At 43.8% G+C, this 14,714-nt stretch overlaps 1 protein-coding gene across 1 annotated transcript in view; it reads left to right on the forward strand.

Moving 5' to 3' along the window:
- LOC137536146 (protein unc-93 homolog B1-like) overlaps window positions 1-12,563 on the forward strand; it is a 65,596-nt gene extending 53,033 nt beyond the window's left edge. Inside the window, exons 10-12 of the mRNA XM_068258223.1 lie at window positions 2,696-2,969; window positions 6,040-6,158; window positions 10,955-12,563. Of these exons, the coding sequence (XP_068114324.1) occupies window positions 2,696-2,969; window positions 6,040-6,158; window positions 10,955-11,266 (705 nt within the window). The 3' untranslated portion in view covers window positions 11,267-12,563. The remainder of the gene's footprint in view (window positions 1-2,695; window positions 2,970-6,039; window positions 6,159-10,954) is intronic.
- The last annotated feature ends 2,151 nt before the right edge of the window (window positions 12,564-14,714 follow it).

Here is a 14,714-nt window from a genome sequence, read left to right on the forward strand (position 1 = left end):
TGAAAAAATACACTCTGTAGCATTATTTCAGAATCCAATATCTTCACCATAAATTGTGACAGGAACATAATAACAAAATGCGTGTTTTTTTATCTACAGTAGCACTTTTTATTTTTAAAATGGAATTGGTAAAACTGAGAAATAATGTTTTTTCCTTGTTTTTCCATTAAAATTCATAGAAAACAAAATTATTTGATGGAAAAAATGGCATACAATGAAAGCCTAGTTTGTCTCTAAGTAGGGTTAAAGTTATTTCTGATTAAATAAGGACATAGCTAAACTGTCAAAACTACTCTGGTCCATAAGTGGGAATCAAGGTCTGGATGCAAAGTGATTAAACTACTTTTTGATACTTTGTTTCTTTTTTTTAAATAGCAAAGTGCTCAAAAGTTATTTTAAAGCGACTAGGAAAAATGATATCATAGGAGAAAACTCAGGAGAAAAAAATAATTGCATATGGGCCTTTGAATGTGAGACACAGCTTTTGACCTTGGTTTAGTACTACATCCCTCCCTCAGCAGTTTCCCTTTCACCTTATTCTGTTCTGTGTCTATTCATGGTTGTCTTCTATTACTTGCATGCATGTCTGTGTCTCTCTCCTTCTGTCTACATGCACATTTATCCTGTGGCTTGTAAATTAATGGATGTATTTATCTTTCTGGTTACCTAAAATGAACTGGTGGTGTTCTGGTGCCTGATAGCTAAAGACCTCTATTCCATGTACTGAATCCTGAACTTAAAATCGCAGTTGCTACATCCATATTTTGTACCTTGTCCTGCACCTGAGACCCAAGTCCTATCTCCTCTTCCAGCCTACTGAGTTCAGCCTCTGAACTTGGTTAATTATTGTTTTGACCTTGGCCTGCTTCTGGACTGTCTACAATTTGCGACCTGTTCTGCTTTTTCCTGGTTGCCCCCTTTGCCTGTTCATTGCTGCAGTGTCTGCTTTCATGACCTTTGCCCATGCCTGTGTTCTTCCTCTGAACTCTGCACACCTTGGAGTCGCCCAGAGCTCCTAATATTGCAAACCAGGCATTGCCATCCATAACTATAGATTTCTGGGTACAAACAGTTTGCAAAAAAAGATATAAAGTAAGGTTGCTTTTAAAGAAAATCTGTAACAAAAAAAAAGCCCCTGGGAGGCTCTTACCTCAGGAGGGGGAAGTCTCTGGATCCTAAAGAGGCTATTTCCTTCTTCCTCAGCAGAGGGAATTTAGCACCGGGACCCCCCTGAGGATCTACAGTATTTGTGTGCACATGTGCAGTAGTGTTTTTCCACTTGGGCTCCAGAAGAAGTAGCCGAGCCTGATCGAGTCCACTCTACTGTGCAGGCATAAGCCATATGCGCCTGTGCAGTAGAGCGGATCTGATCGGGCTCAGCTATTTCCGCCAGAGCCTGAGCAGAGAGACGCTACTGCGCATGTGTGCAGCGTCCATTGTAAATATTATTGCTGCTCTGTGTTTGGGGGAGCCAGCTCTGGATCCAGATGGAAGCCTCTAGGATCCAGAGGCTTCCCCCTCCCAAGGTAAGTACCCCCCCGAACCCCCGGGCACTTTTTTTTTTTTTATCACAGGTATATTTTAAGGAGAAAGTGTCAAGCAGGCTTTAGTGCAAAATCAGATTTTGCAAAATTTCAATTCTAAAAGGACAGACAAAAATAGTACATGACCTTAATGTGGAAATATTAAATACAATCTTATTCCTCATATTTTGGTATCATTGGAGCCCCAATATATTGATTTTCCAGGGCCTGCTCATAAAATGTGTTCTGCATTATGACACTTACTTACTTACCATAGAGCCACATTAATTCATGCCATGCACTACTGAGGATCAAGCAATCCGAAACAGTCTGTATGCATTTTGGATTATTGTGGCTGTACAATTATCAATTGCATTCCTGCGGTTCTGGAGGTGTGGTTAGCTTACAGGGACAGCAAAGATGATTTGCATATTCAGCAACATCTTCAGCATCATGGGAGACATCATATGTTCACTCAGGGCCGGATTTGTACTCTTTACCACCCTAGGCCACTGCCACCAGCCGCTCCCCTTCAGTACCCCTTCCCTCTAGTAAAGGTAGCCTGATGACCCCCCAGTATAGGTAGCCAGATGACTCCTCCCTTCTTTCCCTCCAGTATAGGTAGCCAGATGGCCCCTCCCCCTTCCCTCTAGTATATGTAGCCAGATGACTCCTCCCCCTTATCCTCCAGGATAGGTAGCCAGATGACTCCCTTAATCCCTCCTCCCCCCCCCTTTCATTATACATAGCCAGGTCGCCTTCACACCTCGTCTCCACTGCAGAAGCTTCCTCTTCCTTTCCATCTCCAATGCTGCTCAAGTCCATAGCCGCTGGCCACAATGCAAATGTGCACAGAGAGCAAAGTGGCTGCTGCACAGGCATCTAGCAGCAGAGTTCCGTGGTTAGGCACTCGCCTGATCTCCCTGTATTGCAGCATTTGCAAGCTTGCAAATGCTGCACCAGTTTAGCCTGCTGCTTTGGTTCCCTTCCTGCTGTGGTGCCCTAGGCCATGGCCTAGACGGCCTTGGCCTAAATCCGGCCCTGTGTGCACTCCAACCTAAATAATCGCAAATACCTACCTGTTTTAAGAATGCAAACTTTTCTTTTACTTAATAATGTATGTGTGTTTTCTTTTTCCTTGTCACCCTGCACTTTGATTTATTTCCTTTTAGTGCTATGGAGTGTGCTCACTTGGTTTGGAGAAGCTTCCATATTTGATTACAGCTTATGGATTATCAGCCTCTGTTTTCTCCAGCCTTGCACTGAGCTTCCTTCGTGTTCCAAGACAAATCCCCCTGGCAGGAGGTGCTTTGGTGCATGCCAGCATCCTGATTGCTCTGTTTTTCTGGAGTCCACATCCCAGGGTGCAATCACAGAGTCCTCTGTTATATTTGGTGGCAGCACTGTGGGGTCTCGGCAGTGCACTCAACAAGACTGGTCTCAGCAGTAAGTAATATGGTTGGGGTTTCATGTATGGCAGGGATGGATATCAGTGGTATACACACTACAGTAGGCTATAAGTCAGATATTATGGGAAACTGCAAGTGACGATGGTCATTTATTTTTTTGTACTGGCTCTGCCTTGTTTGCTCCAGTGATAGTTACACGGTTTCATGTAGTTACAAAAGTTTCTTGGTTGAAAAAAAAGATGAGTCCACCAAGTTCAACCTCTTGTTTGTTCCTCAGTCCCCATCAATCCCTGACTGGATCGAGGTTCCTAGCAATCCTAACAGTAGGTACCCTTTACAGTAAGGAAGGCATCCAAAATGATTTTAAATGCAAGTATAGAAATTGCCTTAACTACTTCCTGTTGTAAGATATTTATTCCACATCTTACTGAGAAGAATCCCTTTCTTAATAGGGGGTAACTAAGCTGAGTTGTAAGGAGCCCCGCCCAGCGAAATGCTAACTGAAGTTCCCTCTACTTTAATACAGAATATAATGTCTACCAAAAAAAAAAAAAAAATACATAATTAGGCAACATATCACATAAATAGGAAGTGTCCCCTAAACATACCGTATATACTGGTATATAAGCTGACCCGCATATAAGCCGAGGTACCCACTGTACCCCCAGAGACCAGTAAAACTGGCCTCCTCCCCAGTATAGCCCCCTTCACAGTAGCCAGATGTGCCCCTAGTACAAGTCAGCCCCCCTCCCCATAGCCAGATTTGCCCTAAGGATGATACAGCTGTGTCTCAAGATGCCACTATATGGCATCATAGACATGAGAAACAGCAATTGCCACACAGGAAGAATCCCCAAGCATTGCACCGCTGACACATTGCTGGAATGCTCCGCTCCACAAACCAGGGGACACAAGTAGTCTTGTGCAGTGCACTCTGCACACTATGTTGCAGGGGATGAGGGGGACACGGATCCAGTTGGCAAGAGGAGGATCAGTGGTGCACAACCCTTACGCTCCTCTGCCAGTAACACAACCTGTTCCACCAGCCATTCTGCTCCACTGACTCGCGTATAAGCCAAGGGGGGTTACTTTTCAGCACATTTTTTGGTGCTGAAAAATTAGGCTTAAACGCGAGTATATAAGGTAACTAGAACAGAACATGTCTCCAGAGACCAAGCGACCATAGCAGGTAATTGATGTGTGACTTTGCCATGGGGGATGATGGGGGGGGGGGGGGGGGGGGGTAGGCACCCAACATCCAGGGCATCCCAGCATAGATCCGGAGCTCCAGCCCCAGATCTTTACCCTTACAGATGGTACACACCCAGGTCTATAAAGATAATTTGCATGTGAAGAAATAAATGGCGGCATACTTAGACTAAGCCGCAACTGATTCACACTGTTTTCAAAGGGCTACTCAGCCTTTATTAAGGCACACACTGTGCTCACGACAGCTAGACCAGGTCCTAAGAACCAATTAGCCTCTCACTACATCTTTACAGCATACATGTAAAAATGGTGCCGGCAAATTTGGGCGCAGGATGAAGCCGATAAACAGCTCACCCTGCTGCTACAAAAGTCCAGGTGGCGTTAATTATTATTCCCCCTCCAGGCCTCCATGGACACTGGGAAAAGACGTAATTCGGCTGCCAACTATTGCTGGCAGATGAATTACACTGTTTTTAAGTGAGTTGGGTCCGTCTTTTGCCGGGCACCCAAATTCGCTTCTGAGCACTGCTATAGCTGTAATTCACATTGCGGCCTATGGTGGTGCATGGTGTGCCCAAATTTGCCGGCGCCTATTTGTTCTGCTTCGACTTCATAGGAGACTTCACTTTAACTTCTCAAGAGGGACATCAGTTCCACACATTATTATTATTATTATTATTAGTATAATCATCACATCATTGTATTTGCTTTAGCTGCTGCTACCTGACATTTGATACATTTTTGGCATTTTTTTCTGGGCGTTTGAATAACGTATATACTCGGATACAAGTCAACCTCGTGTGTAAGTCGACCCCAATATTTGACCCTCTTAAGCTGGAATTGTTTATTTACTCAAGTATAAGTCTACCCAGGAAAGTTAAAGACTGCACTTGAGGACTAAGTTGTCACCAGGATGTTTCAGTGTGGTCACTGTGACCCCTTTGTGTGGCCCCTGTGTCCGCCAGGCTGTGTGGCCCCTCTAGCTTTGTGGCCCCAGTGTCCCCCTGGCTTTGTGGCCTCTCTAGCTATGTGGCCCATGTCCCCCTGGCTGTGTGGCCCCTGTGTCCCCTAGCTGTGTGTCCCCTCTTTTACACTGGATGTAGGAGCTGCAGCAGCCAGCATCTGTCTCCCCGTCCCCCACAGTGCTACAGCACGCAGCTTGCTGAAATGCCCCCCTCCCTCCCACCACCATGGAAAGGCCCCCCCCCCTCACTCCCTCTCTCCCCAGCACCGCTGCGGCTCTGATGTCATGTGACTTCATGTGACATCGAAGCCTTAGCTGTAGTACTGTAAACAAACAGACCAGAACGAGCAGAGGAACAAGAGAGGATGTCACGCTGTGTAATAAATCACGTTACGGCTTCCGCTTCAGCGCTGATGCTGCATTAGATGGGGGCTTTGTGGAAAGCTGCCTGCATTAGCACTGGGTAAGGGGAGAGAAAGAGGCTCCCCCACAATTCCTGGCTATATGTTGTGAAATTTAGGATTACTCAAGTATAAGGTGACCCTCCTACTTTTATATTTTGAGTCAGTCCTACATTTCTCGACTTATAGATGAGTATATACGAAACACCAGCTGCTTCATTCATATTGATGGCTTAAGTTTGACCTCCCACAGCTTAGCTCCCTTTATTGTGACCACTATTCTCCAACTGTTATCTGAGCAATCCCACATGACTAAACAGAGCACTGCATTTTTGAGTCAAGTAATTATCTTTTTTGCTTTTAAACTAGTATTGTAAACCTGTTTGTACAGATAGGATATTTTTACTTTGGTTCTATATATATATATGATTACATGCACTATTTGTTCCTGAGTATAGCTCTTTGTATAAGTATGTTTTTTTATGTTTATGTTCTTAATTTTGCATTGACACTGTATGATATATTTTCTCTAGTTATAATAGGAATGTTCTATGAAGACAAGGAACGTCAGGACTTTGTGTTTACGCTTTACCACTGGTTGCAAGCACTCGCTATATTCGTTGTGTACTTGTGGGCGGGGCTTCCAATGATGGTAAGAGCATTTTCTCAGAAAGAAAAAAATGTTGCCAAAGGTTTTAATATGGAGCTTCAGGCCCCTTTCATACTGGTGCGATTTCATTGCCTTGCGGCATTTTTACCGCAGGGTGACGCTAAAGCAATGAAAGTCTATGGAACATTTCATACTGGATGTGATGCGATGTGGCAGAAGTATCCAATTTAGCGCTAGGGCAACAGCACATTATGGGCCAGCATCTGATGTAATGCATGTTGCCCAGAAGTCATGTGAGTCAATGGTAAACTGTTTGGCGTTAGTGGTGCGCATGTGAAGTAGCAACATTTTTCAAGACACTTGCTTGCAGTACGTATTTCAGCCAAAGGAAGTGAGCGGTAGAGAGCCTCAATTAAAGTATGTTTTGCCGAAATGAATTACATTAACACGCATTACCGCAGGTATCCACAAAGCTTGTTTTTAGCGGTGTGGTGCGATGTGATCAATCAATCGCACTGCGATGAAAACACTGGCTGCCAACGTGAAACAGGCTTCAGTCAAAAATTCCATATACCTGTATATAATTAACCTCTTGAGGACCCCAGACTTACACCCCTCTAGTGACCAGGCAGTTTTTTACAATTCAGCACTGCACAGCTTTAACGGTTTATTGCTCAGCCATTCAACTTACCACCCAAATGAATCTTACCCTACTTTTCTTCATTAACAGAGCTTTCTGTTGGTGGGATCTGATTGCTGCTGCAATGTCTTATTTTAATCAATTTTATAGTTGTTTTTTTTAATAAATATGTATTTTTTTATTTTCCCTCCCTCTCCCCTTGATCCACCACTAGCATCACCTCTCATAGGCATCAGCCTATGAGAGGAATAAGATTGTGAGCCTCTCCTGGGGACAGCTAAGTGAAAGAGCTGTCCCCTGTACATTGCTGCACTAGATTTCAGCGCTGTACAAATCAAAATACTGTTGTTGTTTTTTTTTTATTTTTAACAGCCTGCCAGCTGCGATTGCAGCTGGCAGGCAGATCACCAAGCCCATATGTATATCAGCGCAACCACAAAAACATAAATTGAATTAAAACATGGTATATAAGCAAAGCAGCCAAAGTCCAACACTTCTGTAAAGCATCTAAATCTTGAATAGAATAAAACACTTCAGCGCTGTGTCATATACATCCACCACCGGAAACACCAGGAAAAACAAATGCGTTTACCGGACAATTCAGACCTTAATTACAGGGTCTGAAATAAAGCCTTATGAGGTCAGCAGCAGGTGTCTTCACAACTGGCCTCCTCTCCAGGTATAACAGTATCAAATATGGTATTTCACAGTTTTTGGGCATGTAGAAATAACAAAAAACAATCCCGACCGGTTTCACTACCAAAGTTTCATCAGGGGCTAAAGCTTTAGCCCCTGATGAAACTTTGGTAGTGAAACCGGTCGGGTGAGGCGGACGTGTGGCTGGACGGCGTCCTATGATTTTCATTGCTGTTGTTCATCGTGGGTCCCTGTAATAAGGGCCCAGATGTAAGTGACCTTTTAAAAGTTTTACATGTTGGTTTTATGGATCTTTATTAAAGTCGCAATAGATACGCTTAGATGTGGATTGTTTGTTATTTCTACATGCCCAAAAACGGTGAAATACCATATTTGATACTGTTATACCTGGAGAGGAGGCCAGTTGTGAAGACACCTGCTGCTGACCTCATAAGGCTTTATTTCAGACCCTGTAATTAAGTCCGGTGTCCGGTAAGCGCATTTGTTTTTCCTGGTGTTTCCGGTGGTGGACGTATATGATACAGCGCTGAAGTGTTTTATTCTATTCAAGATCACCAAGCCCAGCTCTGTTTATTTACGGGCGCTCATACGAGCTACCACCAAATCTTATGCATCGCAAGTTCACGCGCCAGTGGGTGAACGAGGACCAAGGAAGCCACTCTGCGGCCGCCATCCTGCGTTAGGCGGTCGTTGAGAGGATTGCTCTGGGTCTTTGCTGTAAGCCTATAAAATACCTGTGTCCAATTGTCCAAAAATAACCATTTAAGCCTTCTGGGTGTAGAGGCTACATCCAGAAGGCCATGTGCGCTCCCGCGGCCAATCGCGCGCGTGCACGCGCACTCCTGGCCACGGATCATTAGCCCAGGAATCAATGAATCAGGAATGGTGCCCGATCATGGATTCCTTTCTATATTATCTGAGGAATCTAGGTTACCATAATTGTTACAGTTGTTTTTGTTTAATCAGTCTACAAGGTTTATAATCATGTCCATGTCCTGCGTGTTTATTTTTATATGGATTATTGATTCATAATACATTGTATATGATATTGGTATATGTTGTTAAAGGGGCTCTGAGCAGTGCAGAAACTATGGAAAGATGCATATCATTTTAAAGCTCTCTTTCTCCTCTTTCCAATGATATATAAACCGCCGCCCTACGCATTTTAGTTTTCGCTGTTTTCGCGATTGAAATTGCCGTGGCCGCGATTTCGATCGTGAAAATAGAGAAAACTAAAAGGCGCAGGACGACGATTTAGGTGTCGTCAGAAAGAGAGATTTAAAATGATATCCATCTTTCCACAGTTACATTGTATTACACAGGGCGACTTTTTCTGCTGAATGGAGCTGCTGACTTTGAGAAAAAGTCGCCCTGTGTAATACAATGTAACTATGGAAAGATGGATATCATTTTAAATCTCTCTTTCTCCTCTTTCCAATGATATATAAATCGTCACCCTACGCCTTTTAGTTTTCTCTATGTTCGCGATCGAAGTCGCGGCTGCGGCAATTTCAAACGCGAAAATGGCGAAAACTAAAAGGCGTAGGGTGGCGGTTTATATATCATTGGAAAGAGGAGAAAGAGAGCTTTAAAATGATATGCATCTTTCCATAGTTTCTGCACTGCTCGGAGTCCCTTTAACTAAAGTAATGTTATAATTCTATGGGCTTGATGCACAAAAGTGTGGTGATATTGCTGTGCACAGACCGCGTACGGCAATATTACCGTAACTGCTACTACCGGCAGTGTGTATGTAACGCTGGTATAAAGTGTACACAGATAATACGATATCTAGGTCAGATCGTCAGCTGAGGTCATACACGTGAAGTCAGAGATATGCGGTACAAAGGGACTAAGACGGAGCAAGGTCAAATACAGGCTAGAATCATACACTGGTAATCCGATGGTTAAAGTACAGTGGACTGAGACGGGTGCGAAAACGTTAAACAGGCCGAAGTCATACACATAGGTCAGATGGCTGAGGTACAGTTTAAGGATGAGATAGAGACAAGGTCGTTAGGCTAGCCGAGGTCAATATCAAGGATCAGATGACTGTAGTACAGAGGTATGAGACTTTAATCAAAGTGGAGGGCTTGCCGGGTCATACACAGAAAAACAATCACAATAATACAATATACAATACTAACTAAGGATAGATATATATCGTGAACACTGCATATATATCTATCTCAGCAGAACTTTAACTAGACTCAGAAGCAGAGCAAGGTCCAGTGCTCAGTGACCTGATTGCTATAACGGACAGCGAGTAACTGAATGCCCAGGGTCTATATAGCAGGAATAGAGCACAGACCAAGCCCCCAGGAAAATTAGACCAATCAGCAACATCCCTGCAGCAAGTGTCACCTGACCGCAGGAATCAGCTGACACACTTCAGACCCGCCTCCTTAACCTGTAAAGGCAGCTCTGAGCTGTGTGCGTCCTCCTAGGGAGACTGCCAGAAACAACACGCTGACCCACATCTACAGGGGAGCCGGGGATGCGAACATGCTGACTCGCGTCTACAGGGGAACTGGGGATGCGACCGACCAAAGAGGAAGCTTCCTCCAGCTGCTCAGAGCAGCCTCGTGTAGCGGAAGCGTTGCTAAAGTAACACATAAACTTTAGTAATGCTCGTTACTGTAACAATGTTCATGTTATTCCAGTAATGCTACAAGCATAATCACTGTACACGCTGCCAGTAATAACAGTAATATTGCCGCGTGCTGTCTGTGCACAGCAATATTACCGCTGGTTAGTGCATCAGGCCCAGTGGCCCCTAGTGAGTTAGAGTTTTAATTATTGCAGACTGGAGCTCTCTGCGGACTAATGAGAATCACTGGGGCTGTCAGTGAGCTGGGTGATGTATGGGCAGATCGACCATGAGACAGCTCTCTCTATGACCGAATCTAATCAGAGCGAGATCTGTTGCCTGCCCATACACATTTCAGCAGGAAAACTATCTGTAATTTGACCCAGGGCCACCCCAATGTAAAATGCAGACTTCCTTCTTGTTCCTTTCCATCTATGAAAAGAAGGTGACAGAAACGGCACTCCAAGATGGAGGGTGAACCGATGACTGTATATTTACCACTCTGGATTACAGGCCAGTACTGCGTGGTCGGGATTTAGGTGGCAAGATTTGTGCAGGGCAATAGGGAGAATGCAGACATATCCGGCACGACAGTACTCAGCTTTCTTTATTGTAGTCATCCATAAGTAAAAAGACAAGTTACATCATTAGTAAACATGCAAAGTCCTACCCACTTGTGGGAGTCTGAGTAAAGGGTATCCCGACAGCCGTTGTGTGCCCTTCCGAGACTATGACCGTCAGGCTACCCTTGCCCCCTGTGCCCATTGATTCAACCCGCTCTGGTGGGACTGTTTGCCAGTGATGTGCCGGATAGGTCTTTGCTCCGCCTATTACTCTCCACAAATCTTGTTCTTTTCCCTCTTTAACTCTGACATACTGTGTTCCCCAAAACAACAGAATCACTTTAGCCCTTTACAGGACACGTAAAATAAAACATTTCTTTCATCACAGGCAAAACTGGGAATTATGTTGGCCTCAGCTTTGATATCTGTCCTCTCCTATCTGTGGATGGAACGGAAGATTAGCAGTAAAGTGCCATTCCGTGTCCCCAAGATCCCTGCCCCTCGCCACAAGGTTAAGGGATACCGCTACTTGGAAGAGGAAAACTCGGATGAATCCGGATCTGAGGAAGGGAGTGAGAGAGATGAGAATGAGGCAGCTGACAATGACCTGGAAGATAATGAACAGGAGCAGCCAGCCCGTCTAAGGAGGAACCACAGGAGGGAAGAGGGATGCTACGAACAAGTGGTAGAGGAGGAATAATGATGCAGGCTGGCCTCACTTATCAGCATATGTGAAAGGAAAAATATTATCAAACACACTTTTAACAGAGGAAAAATCCATGTTGCCCACATTAGCCGATCATATTCCTCTATGTATTTTTGAATAACAATCAAGGCCTTTGCAGTTTAATACCAGCATTTGTTTTCTAGAAGAACCTAAATGAATAGCAACACAGACATATGGTAAATAGTCTACATTGTCATTAACAACCAATCAGCACCCCCTTTTTGCCGAAGCAGTGCTACAGGTGAAAAAGCTGAATTTGATTGGATGCTATTGAATTTTCTGAAACACTGTCAAAAAATGGATACGCGGTTCAAAACAATCACTTAGTTTGCCGCTATTGTATTGTAGGAGGGGAAAGCACTATGTAGGCCAGTATCACAATGTAATAACGTATAAGGAATCTGAGCTGTAGTAAAATAAACTGCTATTAAGGATGTAGAACATGCCAGAGATGAAGACATATGAAGCCTACACGACAGAGCTGTGCATCTGTACAATGACTGCTTTACATGTTACATAACCATCACTGTACTGTCTCTCTGACTGTTGTATTGTCTGTATTCAGCAATTGCCAAGTCAGATTCCGGGTAAGCTACATACACACATTGGGTTAAATTTGGTCGGGGTGACCTGTAAAGACCGCCTTGAGTGAGAATCTAGCATGTGTATGGGAGACTCCCTGTGATGTTGCCTAGAAGTGCGGCGTGCCAGATCTTTAGTCACTCCCAATGCTTAAACGCATTATTTTCCCACTCGCCCCCCCCCCACCGGAAGTCACACCATCCTGCACTGTGCATTGTAGCTCCTCCCATCCCAAAGTAACAGATGCATGCCGCCTCTGTACAGAATTCAATCCTGAACTGGCAACAGATGTTCCAGCAGGCGACAGGAATTTGACGTGTGTACATAGCTTAAGAAATTGGAGAATTTGTGGCTCTAGTTCACTTACAATCTCCACACAAACTGAAAGCACTTGAGCAGTTTTGTAAAGGGAAGGGGGAAATACTGGAATGTTCAGATATGAAAAGCTGATCATTATCTAGACTCAATGCTGTAGTTGCTGCCAAATGGCCATCTAGTAAACACCAGCTTGGAGAGGCTGGATTCTTAGGTAGGCAGTTATTTTGTGTGTTTTCCTTTGTAATGAATTTAAATCAGCTTGTGGAAATGTTTTCGGTTTGACATAAAAGGTTATGCTTTGTTTAACCAGAGGATTCTTGCCCCTTAAAGAGGCACTATGGCAAAAAAAACTGTAAAATTTAAAACATGTGCAAACATAGACAAATAAGAAGTATGTTTTTTTCCAGAGTAAAATGAGCCATAAATTACCTTTATCCTATGTTGCTGTCACTTATAGTAGGTAGTAGAAATCTGACAGAAGCGACAGGTTTTGGACTAGTCCATTTCTTCATAGGGGATTCTCAGCAAGGTTTTCATTATTTATAAAGATTTTCCCTAGAAAGGATTTAAACAATGACGCTAGCCAGCTTCCCTGCTCACTACACAGTTTTTTGGCAAATGGACAGAGCAACTGCCATTCACTAGTGCTTTTGAAAATAAATAAATCCCTGAGAATACCCCCCCCCCCCCCCATGGAGATGGACTAGTCCAAAACCTGTCGCTTCTGTCAGATTTCTACTACCTACTGTAAGTGACAGCAATATAGGAGAAAAGTAATTTTATGTCTCATTTTACTCTGGAAAAACTTACTTCTTATTTGTTTATGTTTGCACATATTTTACATTTTACAATTTTTCGCCACGGTGCCCCTTTAAGGATCAGGGCCGTCTTATCCCTGTTTAAACCTGGTTACTGTGATTGGCTCACAGGAATCATGAGGTCAGGAACCAATGAAATTCTGACCATGATGTGGAAGCTCTGCTGTCACTGTGATAGCAGAACAAGCAAGTTGCAGTGACAGAACAGCAGCGCGGCGTGGCTGATTGAAAGCTATGCCCTGGCAGGGATAGCAGCACCTTTCTTTTTTTTTTACTGTAAAGTTAAGCAGCTATGCATATGTTAGATAAGGATTGCTATATTTTTGCAATGATTCATTTTTACCTTTGGAAATGTAAAATAATTAAGGCAACTTTACTTAGTTTGTTTGCAATCAGGAGAGTAATAGGATCCCCTGTAACTCTGTCGGAAGATGGGGTGCCAAGTGTCCTGCTTCTCTTCCCTCCGGAGTACTCTTCCCCAGGGCCGGTTTAAGCAACAATGGGGCCCCAGGGCAAAATAAACCTGGGGGGCCCCCCAACATATACCCCGGAACAAAAATCGGCATTAGGGGACCTTTTTTGCAGCTGGTATAGTCAGGGTGTGAAGTCCCCATCGGTCGGAGCTCCACATTCTGGCTATCCCAGCCTGCATGGGGGACAAGGGGTTAAAAAGTTTCAGGAGGGGGGACCCCACATAATTTTTTTTTTAATTCCCACACTCTAAACATAAATTTTTTTTTGGGAAAATAGGAAAAAATGCCAGGGATCTTCATACAGCCATATTGCGGCTGTATAGCGATGCCTGGCCAAAGCGCTGCAGCTGCGTATGGACCCCCTGGAAACCCAGTCAGGAAATTTATTGCGCTTTCGTTTGATGCATGTAAAATTACACTACCGTTAGGTTTGCTACTGAAAGTTACATTTACCGCATTTAAAAGTATACTTTCTTCCTTCAAAACTTTAAAATCGATTTTCTCAAAAACTATATAAGGCCGATTTGAAATTTTTTTTCCTCTTGTAGCCACTGGGGGCCCCTACAAGCTCTGGGGCCCTGGGGCAGCTGCCTCCTTTGCCTCTATGGTAGCGCCGGCCCTGCTCTTCCCCTCTCCAGCACTGACACACTACCCCTGGTCTGCATGTCACACCTCTACTATGCTGTCCAACAAGGAGAGTAAAACGTACCTTTCAATATATATCAATCGTAGTTAAACTTGATTGGCCTGTTTAAATATTTGCTTACGGTAAATAGTATACTGGGAACAAGGTCTAGGGATGATATTAGCCAGTATAATTTATTTTTTCTTATACTAAGATTGGACCTTGTAACCTAGACAGGCATAATGTTTACATGTGCTACAACATCACCCCAACATGACCCAACACATTTAACCTCATAACAAATAGGGGCTTCGTCGGGGGTAAGTACATAGGTGCAAAAGTACTTTGTGCTATACAATTTTGTGCATCATCATTCAACAAATAAAACAATTAAGTGTCATAGCCTCGTGGATATATAGACAGGTTATCTAGCGGTGAGGCCATAAGACTTTATTGTTTGATTTGTGTGTGAATGATGATGCACTTTTGCACCCATGTACTGACCCCTGACAAAGCCTTTGTTTTCGTGCAGTTTTCCAGCTCATTATGGTCCACAGGGTCATTATGTAAACACCGGCTTAGAGATGATGGATTCTTATGTAGGC

The sequence above is a fragment of the Hyperolius riggenbachi genome, chromosome 10 (assembly GCF_040937935.1).
Source record: "Hyperolius riggenbachi isolate aHypRig1 chromosome 10, aHypRig1.pri, whole genome shotgun sequence".
In the NCBI taxonomy this organism is placed as follows: domain Eukaryota; kingdom Metazoa; phylum Chordata; class Amphibia; order Anura; family Hyperoliidae; genus Hyperolius; species Hyperolius riggenbachi.